Below are 19,417 nucleotides of genomic sequence, written 5' to 3'. Positions count from 1 at the left end.
TCTTTTTAAAAATATGTTGAATTATCAAATTCTGAAAAATGTAAAACCAAAACTTTACTAAGTTGATAAAAAGATCCTTAAGCTATGGCAAAAAATATGTACTTGATATATTTAATAGATTTTTTTCAAAACGATTTGTTTTTAAGTATCATAATAGTGTTTTTGGTTAGTTAGGACGAGATACTTCTGGTGCCAAGGAAACTAATACTCGGCTATCCAAAGATTTAAAACGATAAATCTACCTTAATACAAAAATGGCAACAAAAAAATTTGGCGCAATTTGAAAATGATACGATATTAATCTTGTACCCATAAAACTTTAATTAAGAATTAGGATGGTTTATACAGCTACCTCTCTCCCCATCATAACCCACAAAAAAAGATTGAATGAATAAATCACAAATTGTAAAAGCTAAGCTTTATTTAACAAGCATTGCATGTCAAAAACAGTAAATGAATGATATTGATATAGAATATATACGCCTGTCTTATTAGCACAGATACACGTATAGCTCAATGGGTGTCAAATCAATTTGCATGCATTGAATCATGTCTTTGGTTACCTGTAATGGTTTGGGGTAAATAAGAGTTAATTTGAGCATCCATTATCCCTTCCTCCCTGTATATTACACATTTAACTATTCACCTTGTGCTTAGTGTTTTAATGATAATCATTAATCATTAAATAGAAAAAAAGTATTAAGTTTTATATTAACAAAGATATTTCAAATTAGTGCCATTGCAAAATACATTTTGAATAAGCTTCCTTGAAGAAAAAGAACTCAAAGATATAAATCCGTTTATCGGATATAAGTTAAGTCCACAAACAGACAAACCAACCTCTAACTACTCTATCATGAATAAAATTGGTAGTTATGAATGTTATTGTATTGACGAGAGAGAGAGGGGACAATGGGCTGTTTATTGCATTAGACCCCAAAATTGTATTGTATTGTTTAATTATTCGTTGGCTTAACAACTTATTGAATATTTATTAGTTGGTTCATGAAGTCTAGTTTCCAAACTTTTCAATCACTAATTGTACTCGTTTATCATCATTGGGGATGTACATAAATTTATCGACCATTGTCTTATCCCTTTAGACCCCTGATTGAATGTTATAGTCTAGGCAAATATTATCTCGCCACGCCTACTCCATTGTTAATGTTTATTACTTTATTGGGTTAAATATAACACTGACTACCCTAATACAAATAAAACATTTTGTTTTATACAAAATAATAAGAAAAAAACTTAAACTCTCCAGGGACTTTTGGGGATTAAACAAGGGAAGATATATTGAAGTGCATCAATGATGATGTTGAATAAAATTAACCCTTCTGTAGATTACAGTTCCCTCCCCTACCTCCATAAACTAATAATCAAATTTTGATGAGGATTTTTCATTTGCAGTAAAATAACTATTCTAAAATGTCTTATATTATTCACGAAAAAGTCTTTGTAAATGTTTTGATTTGCTTAAGGGGCGTAGTGGTAAAGTGGTTCTAATCATATAAAATCAGGCATAATAGAATACCTAAATATTAATGTTGGGGTAAAAATTTATTCAAACATGTTATGATATCAAATTTTGATTATTATTTTGTTTTATTATTACAAATCAATTTTTAATAATTTAAGGAGTAAGGAAGAGGTCAGAAAGAGCCTATACCGTTCAAAGACTTACTCAAAATTGAAATAGCTTAAAACCACCCCGAGACCTTTGTGAAAGTCCCTTAAGATAGAATGAACTTTAACTAAGAAGAGTTCAGACTTTTCAACCAATAATTTGATTAAACTCAATTTGGTTGACTAAGAAATTTACATTGTGTGTAAAACCTTACAGTTTAAAAGGTTATACTTGCAAAGTTGTCAATTAAACCTTAAAAGAAGATAATTACAATAACAAAATGAAAGCATTTCTAATAATGTTTGTCTTAACGTATGGTTTGCTAAGTTTCGCTATTATGGATGTTGTCATCTAGGTTATTGTTTTCCTTTTCCTTATAGGCAAACTAATGTATTATGATATTCATGGGAGAAATATATCAATCTGATAAAAATAATGGATAGCCGAAAAAAATCATTTACTTTTTGGCAAAGTTCTACATGACTATTAGAACTGATATTTATCTACCCATTACTATTTTTAAAGCGAGGTTTTTTCTATAGTTAGAAAAGGTTTGTCAAAACGTCCTTAATGTATTTATCTGATTTAGAAATGTAAGAATTATCCCATCCATTTCAAACTTGATGATCTGTAACAGTTTGGTACAATTTAGAAAGTTGATAAACAATATCATCTTTTCCAGAAAGTTTTTTTTAAACTTTAAAACCCAATTTTTAACTTCATATAAAGTGCATATAAACTTTAATTTAAGAATAGTGATTGAAAATTAACATCACCTCAATAATCAAGTTTTTAATTGTAAGTATGTCCATATTTGGCATCTTATATCAAGCAATATCGTGACTATTTATTTGTTAATGTTTGTCGGTTCTTCTTTCTGATTCTTTTTAGTGTTTTTTTTTATCTTTGTTTTATTTAAGTTTTCAGCTATGCAACTCATGTGCAAATGGACTAAAATAAAAAAGTAGTGTTATAAATTTTAAAATTGTGAATTTGCCCTGCCTTGAAAAATAGCATAAAACATGTCCAGGTCCAAAGCTAGTATTTTTAAACAAAAAAAACTGGGAAAATAGTTTCTCTTTAGATTTTATATGTATGCCATTGTTGTTTGAAATCATGAATATGATTTAGGTTTTGGCAGGACTTGGAATCAATTTTGAGCTCACCATAATAATAAACAAGGACAACACTGTCAATAAGAAAATTTTGCTGGAAAATAAAGCTAAGAATTAAGAATATAAAAAGCAAATTAATATTATTTAGGATGATTATGAAAGAAAGAATAAACGGTGATTAGCGAGCATAGAAACCCCCTCTTAACTTTATAATTAATTATAAACTAAGGGGGGTATATTGAACCACAGCCAGAAGATGTTAAAAAAAGGGACCCATACATGCAGTGCCCTAACCCTGCAGGATTACCCAGTACCCAAGATAACCTAACCTAATTTGACCTAAATGAAAAGAAAAACACACAAAACTACCTCTCTATTTTTTCTAATTTATTTGTTCGATATGGGACTTTGAGGAAAACCGACCAATAAACTTATTCAAAATTAATGTTAGTTTTAGAGAAGCCACGCTTCCTGATAATAATGGCAGGACGAACTAAAGGTAATAAATTCATTGTGAGGTAAAATATCAAAATTGCCACATTACTTTAGATTAAAAATCACAAAACGTTTCTAAATTTTTGTTTTTATAACAAAGTAGTTTGATGTCTAACTGCTTGTGACTCCTTATCTTTAAAGTAGAACTAACCCTAATTATATTTTCAGAACTCTGACTCTATTAGTAACAGATTAAGAGGTTTCTTTGTGTAAAAAAAAGACCTAGAGATAAAGGTTGCAAAATAAAAGAGGTAATGAAGCAAAATATCAGGTTAATTATTTTGTATTCTTCCCTTCTATATAACTAACAAACTGCACAAAAATTTGTAGCCCTCTATCTCAACTAGAAATTGTTTTAATAGGGTTTAGAAAAGGAGTGCCCGATCTTTAAGAGTTAATAATTCTTAAGAAGATTTTGCTGTTTAAATACAAAATTTCGAGTCAATTAAGTTTTTGGTTCTGGCTGGATTTTAGTATCCTTATGAAATGTAAATATAAAAAATTAAAGAAACTTTTTTCATATAAAAATTTTCATTGTAAAAATCGAATACTTGTGTATGTATTGAATTGAAAATGTTTTGAATTGAAATAAGATTACTTCATGTATAAAATTTTAGACTCTATATATAGAAAACAAAAGTTTTGAAAATCTATTAAAAAATACAGACAAACACCCATATATGTATTTTACTACTTGATGCATAGAGAAGTCCTAGTTATCGAATTAAAATCATATTTTAGAGCTTTAACCACATGAAATAAATTAGGAAAAAATTGAAATATTCTTTTTTCTCACAAAAGACGTGAAAATGCAAGGTGTGATGAGAAAAAAAAATTCAGTTTGAATTCAATAAGAATATGTAGTTGTAGGAGGGAAAATAGAATATATAAGAGAGATTTTATCCCATATATATATTATATACATCTATTTATATATGTTAAGAATAAGAGTAGGAATTGAGAAAGAGATATTAAAAAACGTTTTAGAAAAAAAAAAACATTTTTATTTCATATCCTAATTTTGGTTAGGTTTCATTAAGCAATGAATGAATTGTCTTATTATTATAAAACTTTGCAAAGTATACAATGTATTATCAAATTTGAAAAGAAAAATTATATTTATATTTGAAATTTAATAAATAAGGTAAATTTTGAATTGGATAAAATCTAAACCAGTGACATTTTTTAAATAAAAAGATCTCTTAAAATCTGAATTAAAATTCCAAGTAACAAGATAAGAATAGTTATTTCTTTCATCGTATTATTAACGGCTTTCCGCGGATATAGAATGTACAATTATAAGATTAAAACCAGTTTTTTAGCCCCGAGGTGCCGAAGGCTGGATATAGAAGAAGAGTGAAGAAAGCTGGATATAATACGATGCTAGACATAGTTTTTTCGTATGGATGAGAACCGGTTCCTATCCACCGGATTCGAATGAATACGAGAAAGTTATTTTATTTTTTTTATCTAAACTTTGAATTTTAATAACTCTAGTTATCTATCAAAAAAAACATTAGGATCTTAAAAACTGCTTGGAAAATTTGGTTTTGATATTTAAGGAATATTGTCATAAGTCCTAAAATTGATTTTAGCTATAGGCTTCGACCTGTATAGGGGCCTTTATATGTTAGAAAATCTATTAAATGTGTATAAATCGTAAGATCTCGGAAACAGCTAAGAAGGTTAAAAAAATTACTACAGAAAATAAAATCTTTACTTTTTTATGGTATACCAATATCTTTCTTAGATTTTGAGAGGAAAGAAGGTGTGTAATCATGTGTGTGTGTGTGTGTGTGTGTGTGTGTATGTGTATGTGTATGTGTTTATGTGTGTTTGTGTGTGCGTAGATCAGCCTCTCTCAGGTGAGCAAAAGATAGAGATAGAGAATTTCAAGAAGATTAAAAGAGAATGTTTTTTAGAGAGAGAGAGAGAGATAAAGTGAGAATGAGAGAGTGAAAGAAAATATATCAAAAGATATAGAATTCAAATTGAACACAACAATAATGTTATAAGGTGTTGACCAACCTGTAGTGAAACACCATCCTGTATGGCTGAAGCTGTGAAGGGACCAGCAGGCCCACCTGGCAGCCCGCCGGCAGGGCCATAGCCGCCAGGTACACCCACAAGGTGGGGCGAGACGCCGCTGCTGGCAATCTTAGAAATCACATGATAATCCAGAGGGATAATACCGCCGCCGCCCAAATGTTGGGAAGTCGGAACCATAACCCCGTGGCTAGGTACAATATGGGGGGAGGACATGAGCGCGGCACTGGCACTAGCCCGCCGCGCTACAACATCGCCGCGCCGTATATTTTTAGCGGACGGCGGTGGGGTGCTGGGCGCAGGCGGTGGAGGCGGTGCTGGCATTAGAACTCGGCTGCCTACGCTAGGCGCAACTTTCTGGGATATAACAATTGGCGGTTGTTGTTGTTTCACTGAAATTTGAGGTGGTTTTTTAACACAACTGCCCAATTTACCTTCGGGCGCAGGTGAGGGGGGTGGAGGTCGGTTAAGATTACTGTTGTTTATATTCTTATTAACAACCAAAACGCCGCCTTCGGCGGTGACTACCGTCGCAACACTTGAATTCACTCCCGCCTTTTTGTTAGGATAACTTAGGGACTGAGATCTGTCGCGACGGTGGTTAGAATAATTAAAATTATGCTGTTGCTGATTAGAGTTCAGGTTCAAAATGTTGTTGTTTACATTTGCGGTTGTGGTACTAGCTGTTAGCGCGGCGGCTGGCGCCGCGGAAGCTGTTGTCGTTGATGTTGGAGGATGTAAAGGCAATCCGCCTGACATCCTCCGATGGCCGCTGGGTCGGCCACCGCTTGTTGTCCGCTGCTGCAATGGAGAGGTGTGTTCGCGCTGGCTCTCCTGCCAATACTAAATACACACACACACTCTTCCTCTCAATATTCTGTGTGTGTGTGTGAGGATATATACGTGAGTCGTAGCTCTTTCTTCCTCCTTATTTTGAACCATATTTCACAGATATACAGAGAGAGAGAGAGAGAGAGAGAGAGAGAGAGTGAGATTGTTCACTTTGTGTTTTGAAACAAATAAGTCGAGAGGAGGATTAATGCAAAGTCTTATAAGTGGTGTTTAATACAAGTACTCAAGTTGGGAAGTTAGGAACTGGTTAGGAGCAGGTTTTAGGCTTTTTTAAAAGAGAAAAAGATATCCTTTGGGAGATTTTGTTTTTAGAAGAAAAAAAACTCTAAGATTTTTAATTACAATAAAACGGGAGTGGACGGGTAGTAAACCTCCACATTTTATAGTGATGATTCTAGCTTTAACTTACTTTGATCCCTAGCACATTGTGCAGAGAGAGATGGTTTTTCTGTTAAAGCTGTTGGTCTCTCTCTCTCTCTCTCTACACACACACACAGTGTCGTCTCGGAGCTAAGGTGAGCTAAGAACTTTTTCTGTGTGTGTGTGATGTAAAGAGAGACGGTGGGAAGAACAGATGAATTCACACACACACACACACACACACACAGAGGCAAGATGCCTGTAGCGCCTTTATTTAAAAACAAGACAAAGTTAGAAAGATATATAATAGTAGTTACACACCAATTTAATAGATAGATAATTGAAATCAGAAATTCATCTCTTATATTAAATAGATTTAAATTAGTCAGCCTTACAAATAGAAATTTTATTATCAAAGATCTCAGAATTTTATTGTGTATTAATTTGTTGTGCTTAAAAAGGAAGCTTTATAAATGTATAAGGATGGTTTTAGGCCATTTAACTAACCCCTCCATCCCCTAACTCTATATTCTAGAGGCGATTCTGTTTATATAAAATAATAAGGTTTTTTTGTTTAGAGGTAAACATATTGTTGTAATTAAGCCACAAAAAAAGATGGAAGGAAATGAAAAAAAAATCAATCTACATACCTTTCTTTCCCCCAAATAATAGTAACAACCTCTCACAGACATATGGAAAGTATCATCAAATGTCCTATCTCCTGTATCCCTGAAAAAAAAGTGCTCTGAAAAATGTTACCCTTACACCTTACAACGAAGAAAAATTACCCCACCCTTTTTTCCCGTATTTTTCTCCCTAAGCCCTCTGCTGCACTGTCTGAGAGTGTGTGTATGTGTGTGTTTGTTTGGCTCTGTTAGACTATAACCATTGCGTTGACATATAGTTTAATCCGTCGACTACATAGTATAAAAGTGGTCCCTACTGACATATAATCGACACGGTGCTACAAAGTCGATATTATATCTATCATATACATAAATCTACCACATTTAAAAATGTTGCTACAACGACCGTGGCTTAACATGTTGCACATCCGCTCGTCGTCGGGGAATTTATGGGTTTTAATCTTAGCTGACTGCGGTAAAAATGGTTCCAGCTGCTGTCCTGTCCTGTCAGATGCGCGAAATTAAGAGTTAGAGTAGGAGGAATTCCTTGGCTCAAAATAGGGGCATCTTATCACCATGCTCAGTTTGGACTTCCAGAAAAAGAACATACTATCAAAGAGTTGGTTGTCTGTTGGGTGTTACTTAACCTATTACCCTGGATGTTTGGACAGAAAAGGAGAGATTGGTTGCCCTTAGTTATCCTTGGATGTTAGACCTGACGTTTTATTGTCTTGGACTGCATCCTCGCCCTTATGAGGTAATTGACGATATAACAAGAAACAAAAGTCTAACAAGGGTATATTACATTCAATATTTTCTTGAATATATATATTTTTATATTTGAGAGAGAGAGAGAGATGAAAATACGTCGTAGTAAAGAGTAAAACAAATATCTGTAGGTTAGGCTGGATTAACTATGCCCATAGTAATATTTTTTTTTTACTTTTTCAATGTAATATTTTAGGTTAAGTAAAAGTTTGAATAGCCATGCTTGTAAATTAACCCTTCGGGATCAAGCTCTGTAGGGCTAGAAATAGGTTTTAAAAATGAAAAGTAAGGACACTAGTACCTACACTATTACCTACAGACAGACGTACGGACGAGCATACCTTATATACAAAGTTATTGAACCAAATGTAATAACAATATATTTATAGCAGTTTGAAATCAACAAAACGTTTGACATATATTATAAATCTAAAATACATTACGTTCTAAATTTGTCTAACCATTTAATTACACAATCTTTGTTGTAAAGTCCTAAATGTTCTAGATCATAAGTTTTACATGCTTATAAACAAGAGTGGGGGTTTCCCTCGAAATGCCTAGTAGAGCACCGAAAAAAGGGGGTTTGTAAGATCGATGGCCAATGACCTTATACTTTTATACTACAATAAGTATTTATATTTTGGGTTTATTTTAAACATTCAGAGTAGCTTCTAAACGTACAGAAGTAAAAATAAAATAAGATTATTAATGAAATATCTTCCTTATACTGTTTGGTATGAATAAATAATAATAGATGCAAATTACATTAGACAAGGACGACACCACGCCCAGAGAAGACAGATTGTAATTATAAAGAGCAATCGGTTATTTTAACTGAACATGTTACAACTCTATCGCAACTGTTTATGGGCCTAGGTATTCGCCATATTCTATTTTTAATGTTACTTATATAAAATTAACAGAATGATTGTATATGTCTTGTGAAGGATCTCGCTAACTGCTGGCTGAATTAATATGATGTTCCTTTACAGTGAAGCTTCTTGTAGGTCCAGAAAAGGTTCTGATTATATAAAGAAGTAAAATGATAGATTATAGAAAAGCTTTGCTGTTAACAAAATAGATAGATAAATGATATAAATAATTAATCATATATGCAAGTTCATGTTCAGAGTATATTTATTTATTTTTACCAATCAATGATTCTTGGAAGCGAAGCTTTTATACACTTTCGTATGTTTATGAAATAATTTGGCAACTTCCTTCAGTGTTGGGCACAGAAACGCACTCTCTCCTTCCGCCCACCCAATTTACTTTTTTTTAAATAATTTGAGACGCTGCCCAATCTGTACCACTTTTGCACCACTTTTAATTTCTGTGACGTCATAAAATAAGGGAGATGAGAGGAGAAGTGGGAAAGAAAACCCCTAAAAAAGAGATGGAGAATATGACGTCACAGGAATCGAAAGTGGTACAGATTGTGCTTCTGTGGTAGTCGGACAGACTGTCACTTCCCAGAGCATGCTACGCTCCGGGGATCCCGATAAAATGCACAGGTGGTTAATCCCCTAACCATCACATTCCTAAGCCAACCCTTTCTTCTATTGTGACCGCCAGATAGTGCAGTCAAAGTTTATCACCCGCCGATGTGGGGAGGGAGTTGCCCCTCCCCCTTCATGTTCCAGATAACCTACCCTTTTTTGGGGGGACGTCTGCCTTACCCCCACAGGGGCCTGCCCGTCTGCCATTCACCTGGCCTGCAGCCCCCCATTCTCTCCACACCCATTTTCTACCTAACCCAATATTGTAATCTGTTGTATATAAAGCCATTAATTTGTTATGTATAATTAGTTCGAAATAAATCTTCAACACCCCCTTCAATCTCCCCCTACGTTAGATTTTATTGGGTACTGGGTAGCCATTACGCATTGGGGTACTAAACGTATAGGACCCACTGGGTTCAGGCCCCCTACAGTGGATTGGCATAATTAAAGGGGTGTGTCAGTGTTCGATAGACACTTTTAGGGAAAGTACCTAACAAGGTAAAAAAATTCGTTGCTTTTATGGAGGTTGTCATTCTTGTTATACTGTATATCAATGATTGCTATATTATATTTATCACAGATATATTTTGCCTACATATTCATATGGGAGGGATGAAAAGGTATATTTTTAAAGCAAAGCTTTCCTACATTTCGTCTTGTCGTAAAATTTGGCACGTTAGAATTGTCCCATCCGTTTCAAACTTTGCATGATGATTTCTAAAACAGCTAGGTACAACTTTAAAAGCGTAGCAACCAATCAATACTATATAGAAAGTGCATATGTTCATTTAATCGTGATAACGTTTGGCTTTTTAAAGATAATTTTTTGTATGTGTAATCATTCGATTAACTTAATTTAAACATTATAGGCGAAGCATATTCCTGGGCGAAGCATCTCTGTAGTCAAGTCTTAAAAAGTACGTTTTAAGTTTTTGTTTTATTTTTTGTTTTAAATATAAAACTATTGGGATCCAAAGTGGAAAGTTTGGTTTCAGAAAAAAAAATTAACTTTCTAATAATCAGATGATCACTCAGTGCTAATTCAAAGAAAATTCGATTTCAGCAAAGCATTTGATTGAATATTCAATTATTTTATACTTTTATTTTGAATTATATCCTAATAATGTAAAAGTAACAGGATGTGTGTGTGTGTGTTCATTCAAAACTAAAATTGAAAGTGGAGGGTTGATCAGTAGTATTCAAATCGGGGTACCATCATAAAACAGAAGGACAGACAGAAAGACAGACACAAACAATTATTAATTATCTTTTCCACTAAAATAGTAAACTGAAATAATATATATCTATAAATGCATTTCTGTTGCTTTAATGGATGTTTAATATATGGATAAATAATAGATTGTAGTAATTTTATTTGGAATTTTAGATTTATTAGCCTTTTTGAGAGCAATTTGCTTGTATAATCAATCTAAAAGGTGTGCAAAAAAAATGCGGACCTTTTTAAAATTGAAATTGCGCAGCTTGTGTTAATAGTATAAAAATGTTACGCATACCGTTACAACCGCTAAACAGTCTATTGTTAGGAAATATACGAACGATTCCTCTGCTACGTATAGTTTAGGAGCTACGTGTTAAAATGTCCCAACTTTTGCAAAAAGAGATGCCTACATTTTTAAATTTTAAATTGCGCGGCTTGTATTAATAGTAGAAAAATGTTAAAAATACCGTAAGAACAGTTATGAACTATATTTTTTGGAAATATAAGAACGGTTTCTGTGCTACAAATAATCTAGGAGCCAGATGGTAAAATGTCAAAATGTCCCAAAATTTACTCGCAAGTCAAGTTTTAAGTCAGTTGGGACATTTTAACACGTAGCTCCTAAACTATACGTAGCACAGGAATCGTTTTTATATTTCCTAAAAATATACTTTTTGGTGATTCTAACGGTATGCGTAAGATTTTTCTACTATTAACACAAGCCGCCCAATTTCAATTTTGAGAAAGTCCGCATTTTTTTACACACCCTTTATTATCTGGTTCCTAGAACAAGTAGGAACAATAGTAAAAGTACAAAGCCTAAGAAAAGTTTGTCCTGTTAAGAAACACGTATTATAGTAATTTATAGTGATTTTTTTACACTTAAGTAATGTTTTATCTTTACTGTATTACAGTTTACTGTTAAATTTATATTTTTGTTGGGCTTTTTTATTCAAAGGATCTTTCTTGTTAAAAATTAAATTATTCCTCCGGTATTATTATACTATATAGTTGCTTACAATAGCGTATAATTAATACATATTAAGCATAGAACAATAGAAAGATATATATCTATATAATTATACCAATGTATAATATAATTGTTCTTATTCATATGGCAAATAAAAATAGGTGCAAGTAAATTATTGGTTAAAACGTTTGAAACTCAACTTAATGAACCAACCAAGTTGTAAAGCCAACGAGAAGAAAACGTTATTATAAAACTTTAGGAACTAGTGTAATAAACAGCCCATTTTCCCCTCTCTCTCTGGATTCATGTCATTTTTGTTATAATCATTTATGTTCTTGTTGATAAGCTAGCACAAATATATGTCCTATAAGATAGGACTTATCTTTGGTTCTATCTATAAGAAGGGTGGGAAGTTATTTCATTTTCTATAAGTAGTACATACGTTGAGAATTGATCAGAATTTTATTAATTTTTGATGGATTAAAAAATGCTCTTTTCCATTCTGAAAAATCATTTTTTAAATGCTTGTTAAAATCAATTATAATTATTAATTAGTTTTTGAAATTATGTATAAAAAACCATAAAGAACAAAATGAGATCCGAACAATATTATTTTAGATTCACGTGTGTGATTGTTCACCTTTCCCCCCTCCCCCTAGACCCTAGGGAATATTAATATAATTTAGTTACGGCTGACCTCTGTCTAATTTACTGTAGATAGGAGAGAGAATAGGGGGGGAGGGGGGGGGGGGAGGAAAAAATACCTAAAAACAAATACTAATCTTGCAAGACTCAGGGGTATTAAGGGATAAGACAATTAATTGACATTCGTAAACAATGATGATGCTGCTTAAAATCTCCTAAAATAGATCTAAGCTATTCTCTTTTTATTAACGGGAAACCACCCTCCTCATAAAAAAAATGAAATTTTTGCCCTACCCACTTTAAGTTTGTTTATTTATTACTTTGGGTTAACATAGGCTGATACACAAAAATACTTCTTTAGCAGACTAAATTATTGGTTGTAAAGTTAAAACACTTTTTTAACTAAGCAATAAAGTTTCAATAAAGTTATCCAAAGTTTTTTTTATAAATAAGATAACTCAGCTATAAAACTTTGGGTACCTGAACAATTTAGCGCCCAAAGCCCCCTCCCTCCCTGTATAATGTACCGCATTGTATAACTATGATTAATGTTAGTTGATAATTTGAAAGAGAACTTCAATATTAAGATAAATTATTCTACTTCATCTTTTTACAAAACAATTTTAAAGATTCAAGCAAACCAACAAAAATTTTAATTCTTTTTGAAAGGTTTCGTGATTCAATTATAAACAATGAAATATATTATTTCAGCAACTCTATAATCATTAATAGAAAGGCATATCAACTTAATCTTTATAACTTGAAATGGTGATTGCCTGGATGACTAGGCATAATTTTATATACCAATTTGTAAGTTACATAGAGTATAATAGACAATCTTACGACAGATTGACGGATTGCGAAGTTTTTGCTAAGAATTCTTATTTAAAGTGATTGTCTATCTATTTATTAAGAGTATCTTAAGAATGTACTTTAGTTCGTTTTTAAGATCTTACTTGGCACACACACACACAATTATAGTTGTTGTGTAGAAACACCTTACTTAGAAAAAACTGCAAGTCATGTTAAGAAATTGCAAATCCACCAGTTTTCATGCAAAGACAATGCAGGCCCACTTAGATAGATTGATTGATGATTTATATGTGCATATGTCGAACACAGTAATAGTGCCTGACTGATTATGAAGTAACAAAAAAAATTAGCCAATGAGAGGCCACTATAAATTTTACCATTGGTCAATAACGGCCTCTTATTGGCTAATTTTTTTTTACGTCATAATCAGTCAGACACTATTACTGTGTTCGCATATGTCGTTAGGGTTCGTTTCAATGCATTTGATTGCCAAATGTTGTCGCAATTTTTCATGAGTTAAAAAAACAACCTTTCCTAAGATGCCCTTGGGTTGGAATGAAAAAGATAGTAGGATCAAACTTAGGATCAAACTTAGAGCTTAAAATTGTTAGTTGCTAATTACTAGGGTTGGGCCGGATATCCAGCTATTTTTCAATATCCGGACGGATATCTGGCAATGTAATCTTTTATACAGTGTGTTTTTTATGAGAACTTTTTTGAAAGCAATTTTACCCCACTTATGTTATCAGAATTTAATGATTAATGGCTTATTTTCTTTGTTTTTTATAACCATTAATAGAACATCAAAATAATATTTCAGTTTTTATTTTAAGAGTACAGAAAATCAAAAATTCGAAACTTAACTTTGATTTACCAATAGTAAAATATATACTGGCCTATTATAGTTGAATTGTATGGCGTCATTTTTATAGGCCCTATAAGTTGCTTCAACAAAAGGCCTCAGACAACAGAGACAATGTTCAAGAATTCTATATTGGAATTAGTGCAAATTTTTAATTCTTTGTTGGATTCTTAATACAGGCTTACATCTAGTTATAGAGATAATGCAATAATAACTTTATTATCCTAAGTATCTTTATTTTAAAAATGAAGTTACTATCAAGTTTATATTATGATTTTGGCGGGACGTTCCCTAAATAATGTCTAGCACAATAATACCTACCCTCTCCTCTTTATTTTGAAATGAATTGAAAATAAATAATTTTATCCTACTTTAGGCCAAGTTGTGTTAAGCATACGAAATAAATTGTCCTACCCTTATTTTCAACTTATTTAAATAATTAGAGGTTGGGGAGGGGGGTATTGTGTGCTCGCTATACACTTTATGGGACATTACCTAAGAAAGAAATTCCTTTGTTTTCACCATAATTCAAATAATAATGAGGTTTCAGCATTTTTATTAGGTTTTGTCTGTCTATATTCTTGGTTTATTAGGTATCTTTACATGCAAGTAACAGGATGTCTCTCTGTCTTATCTAGGAGAATTTACAAAGAATACAGAACTCCACACTTGTAAGTAGCCATGAAATTCATACTCGAGGGGATTGCCAGACCTCTATAAAAGGAAGCTTTTTATAGTGCCTATAAAAATGACGTAAAACTGTCCTACCATAGGTCCATTAAAATGTATACTGGCCTGCTTTTGGTAATTTAGTCTGTGTATTGGCCTATCATTGGTAGTTTTTCTTGCATGATGTCATTTTTTTAAAGGCACTTTAAAAAGCTTCTAATTAAAGATTAGCTGCGCTTTCTATTTTAATCTTTGTATTATTAACTTTACTAGAACAAAAAATGTACAGTATTGTTCAGAAAACAAAAGATCTTTTTTTATTTTCCCGTCTGTCTTTTTTATGAGCAAAGATTTTCAATATACATTGTTTGACATTGTCTACAAAGAAACCAACCAATCAAATGAAGAAGCTAGAATAAAAAGTGGTTTCAGTCAAAGTGCCTAGGTAAGTTCAATAGACCTCTAGGGTTTTTAATGAATTATGATATGGGGGGGGGGGGGGAAGTTGTTATAATTGTATTTTTTACTTTAGGTCATATTATGCTAGGTCACATTAGGTACAGGGCAGGAATTAACATCCAGCTAAACTGCAAAACTGAATAGGGTGCCATAGCCCCACAGGGTTAAAGCCCCCTCTTCATTTTAAAAAAATAATGGGGATACGGAGGCGTGTAATGTACTTTGAGGAAAAGCACCAACACTTTTTCAGTGGACTAAAAATATAGTGACATAAATTTTGTAAAAAATGAGTGAAATATGTGTCTGATAAAGGATGAAATAGAAAGTCAATAAATTACAAGTCTCTCGGCAGGAATTATAGTCAACTGATATTACAAATTTACAATACCCTTTATATAGCCTGGACTGAATCATTACATGCATCGTTGGAGAAGTGTTTGGTTCTGTTTTGGTCGGAACAATGTTATAACTAAGGTGGGATGCTTTTAAGGTGACCAATTTTGCCCTTCTGATAAGATCTGTGTGAGAGATTGACCCTAAGTTCTTTAAAGTTATCTCTTTGTTATGCTAAAAGCTTTCAATAAACATTCAAGATTGGTCTACTATAGCTCCCCTGGTGTCTCGACAAAGTCAAAACTTGGATCAAGAGTTCGGTCATCTTGAAAACATCCCACTGCTGCCATGTCAGATGCATTATATCAACAGTAAGAGTATATATAAGGGGGTATAGTCCCTTTCATTTCATCGCACCTTATGGGGGGATTCTTCATATTTTTCACAGTAGCTTTTCTCCTATTTCTAGCCCCTGAGGGGGGCTCTAACCCTGCGGGGCCAATTACCTAACCCTGTGGGGCAATCACCTAACCCAATATAACCTAACCTAACCTAAAAAAAGCCATTTTCAAAATACGACGAATCGCCTTATATGGGGTGATGTTATGAAAGGGACTATTCCCGAGATATGTCTTGGAAAACAGACGCAACTCATCCTATGCACAAATAAATTATTACTTTCAGACAAGAATGGTTGTATGTGGACTTTACTTCATAATATATGGGTATCCGGACAGAAAAGAAGACTCAGACATAGTCCACATGTGTTATCCTTGGTTGTAGGGCCTGACGTTACAGTATTCAATGTAATAATTTAACAGCTATAAATAAAGAGGAAGCTTATAGTGTCTAAAAAAATTATGCCATACAATACAAATGACCAATGATAGGCAGGTACACATTTTACCATTGGTCAATTATAATGAATACCTGCCAATCATTGGTCATTTTTATGTTTGACCTCATTTTTTATAAGCAGCTTAGTCAATAAATCAAAATAAGATGATATTCATTGTCATATCAGATTTTAATTAAGCACTGGAATGTGTCATGTGTTGCATCATAAAAATACGTCTAAAAAGGAGGGATGATTGGAGAAGTGGGAAAGGAAACCTCTAAAAAAGAGTGTATCTTAGTGACGTCACACATGATATTTTCCAGCGCTTCGATTGTAATAAGATCATATGCTACACACACTCAGACAGATGGACAAAATATGATCCTAGAACTCGCTTCTTATTTCACTTGGAAGTGTGACCTGTGATTTATTACCTGGACTTAGAAATATTTTAGGGTTTATTGGCAATGGTGATTTTTATTGAATGTATTTTACAATAATTAAGATAATTTTAAAGCTTCTAATCTCGAAGGAATATTTTTTTTCTTTTGTTGCTATATCCATTCATGTTAAAAGAAATATTTGAGGAACTAAAGAGATAAGACAATGGTCGATAAATCAATGTATGTACATTGTACATCCCAAATAATGATACACAAAATTACGCCTTCTTTAGATTACAATTAGTGATTGAAACGTTGACACTTAATGAAACAACCAATTTAAATTCAATAAAATTCCCAAAGGTTGTTAAGAAAACGTTAAAACAAAAATTGTAAGTAGTAAGTCGACTTTCGCCCTCCCCCCCTTGGTTAAGTAATGTTTTTTTGTGTTAGGACAATTATATAATTAGAATAATTCTTTTGAGACACCATAGAAATTGATTTAAAAAATAAGGAAACATCTTAAATACTGTTTCTTCTGTATAATAATGAAAAAAACTTCTTTGATCTAAACTTTGTTCAGACTTGTTAAGAATGAAAATATTTTTACAAAGTTTCTTTCTCTTCACATACTGTAATTGCTTCTCTTACAAGAATTATAATATCATATAATGAATGTAATAAATATACATTTGATTAACAGATGGATGATTAAATAAATTACTTAAAAGGTGAAAAAAGAAGAATGACTTCTAGAAGTTTTGGGTATAGTCTCTTTCGTGGAGACTCCTCTTAAGGTTCCTTTCTTCGTATTTTCACAGTAGATTTTCTCCTATTTCTAGCACCTGTGGGGATTTCTGACCCTGCAGGGCGATCACCTAAACTGAAATAACCTATCTAAAGCTATTATGAATACGTCGAAAGCCCCTTCAGAGCCGTTGCCTCGAAAGGGACTATATCCGAAGTTTTTAAATTTTTCCATAGATGATAAATAAATATATATAAATACATTAATAGTTTGAAATAAAAGAAATTATGCCTTCCTTTAAGGGGAGAATCGATAACTGACCTCCCCCCCCCCCCCTTTATTTTGAAATAAATGTAAAATAAGGAGTGGGGGTTAGCTTTTCCCTACATCTTACTCATCTTACTACTAGAATCTAACAAGGTTTACCAATATCCATAAGTAGCGAAGCTTATATTAATATTCTATTAAAACAACACAATTAAGGCAGGCATAGTGAGATAGCTCTCTTCTATAGTGCCTTTCTAGAATCGAATCCCCCGGCTCCCGTCTATTTATAAAAAAAAAATATTTTAGAATATTTATTTCAAATTAAGGGGGGGGGGGTAGAATTATAGTATATATTTGTATTGTATTTATAGATGTAAAGTGTTGATCTAGAACTTTTAATTTCAACCAATTTTTATCCATTGTTCTTTCCCTAGAAACTTTACTTTTTATCCGCCAAATAATCAACAGTATATAATTAACACAGGGACACTTTTTGTTTTTATCTTGTTAAGAAACAAATATTTACAAATCCCCATACAGACTATTTAGGGTGTGTATGAAACCCCCAAACCTATCACATTCTGTTCTTTAATATTATGATAAAATCGGAGATCTAAAGGGATAAGATACAGATAAATTGATGTACATCCCCAAATTTACTACTTCTGTAGATTACATTAAAATAAGAGGTTGAAACATTTGGACACCCAACTTAATAAAATCAAAATTTAAAGACACTAATGTTGTTTAGCCAACGAATAAGAAAATGTTATTATAAAACTTTGGGGACTAGTGCAATAAACAACCCAATATCTCCTCCCTCCCTCCCGGAAAAAATACAGTAAATAATCCTAATACATAAAGTAGTAAGCTTTTTGGTCTGTAGCGAAGGATCTCGCTAACCACTGAACCGATATGGTTCTTCTTTAGAGGGAAGCTTTGTATAAGCCCTGATATGGTTTTAGGCTATTTTATTTTTGTAAATAGCCTGGGTATTGTTTTATGCTATAGCCTAGTGTCCTTCCATAAGAATACATATCCTTACGAATATAGAGCCCCTATTTGATAGGGGTGCAGCCGCGTGTCTATAATACAAAGTAGAACGATGTCTGTCTGTTTGTAGCGAAGGATCTCGCTAACCGCTGAACCGATCGGGTTCTCCTTTACAGGGTAGCTTCTCATAGGTCCCAGGAAGATTTATAACTATGTTCTTGGGTGGTTGGGGACACCCCCAACCCCCGCAAAAAAAAATGAAAAATACCCCCCAAAATATTTTTTCTTTTTCTTTTTAAAACTAAAATTAAAATAGTAAGGTCGACTACCCCCCCCCCAAAAAAAAAAAATTTAGGTTTTTCTTTTAAAATACAAAAAAAAATAGTTTGATCAAACCTTTTTGGGCAATGCCCCTAGAGGCTAGGGGCGAAGCCGCTAGTGTAATAATAAAACGTGTAACAGAAAAAACTAAAGAAGGACAAACGCATTAGATACATAAAGCCTTACTTCTAAAATAAATGTTTCTCTGCTGTTAATAGGGCAAGTGATGTGAGAATGGGGGGGGGGGGGCTACTTACGAAAAACAGAGTTCTACCACAATATTGGGACAGAGAAACTTTTATATTTTACAAGATGCTTCTGAACGTAAAAATTATCTTTAATTTGGGGAAACATCATTAAGATTATTGACGTCATTTAAAAAAAAAAGTTTTTAAATGAAATCATCATTTTGATTTTTAACAAAAAATTTGTTATAAACACCCTTGGGGGAAACAGATATAAATAAATGTTCTTCTTTTTAGTAGCGAAGCTACTCTATAATT

General features: G+C 32.8%; 2 protein-coding genes across 2 annotated transcripts in view; both read right to left on the bottom strand.

Moving 5' to 3' along the window:
• LOC145328419 (uncharacterized) overlaps positions 1 to 6,125 on the bottom strand; it is a 102,854-nt gene extending 96,729 nt beyond the window's left edge. The window contains exon 1 of the mRNA XM_080172060.1: positions 5,269 to 6,125. Coding sequence (XP_080028186.1) covers positions 5,269 to 6,045 — 777 coding nt within the window. The 5' untranslated portion in view covers positions 6,046 to 6,125. The remainder of the gene's footprint in view (positions 1 to 5,268) is intronic.
• The window catches only part of LOC145328420 (uncharacterized), a 383,707-nt gene that overhangs the window by 240,818 nt on the left and 123,472 nt on the right, over positions 1 to 19,417 (bottom strand). The gene's annotated exons all lie outside the window — the stretch shown is intronic.

Source organism: Acartia tonsa, chromosome 9, assembly GCF_053477335.1.
Source record: "Acartia tonsa isolate MP-2025a chromosome 9, ASM5347733v1, whole genome shotgun sequence".
Lineage (NCBI taxonomy): Eukaryota > Metazoa > Arthropoda > Copepoda > Calanoida > Acartiidae > Acartia > Acartia tonsa.
The sequence above is the reverse complement of the archived record's forward strand: the minus strand, read 5'-3'. Positions and strand labels throughout refer to the sequence as shown.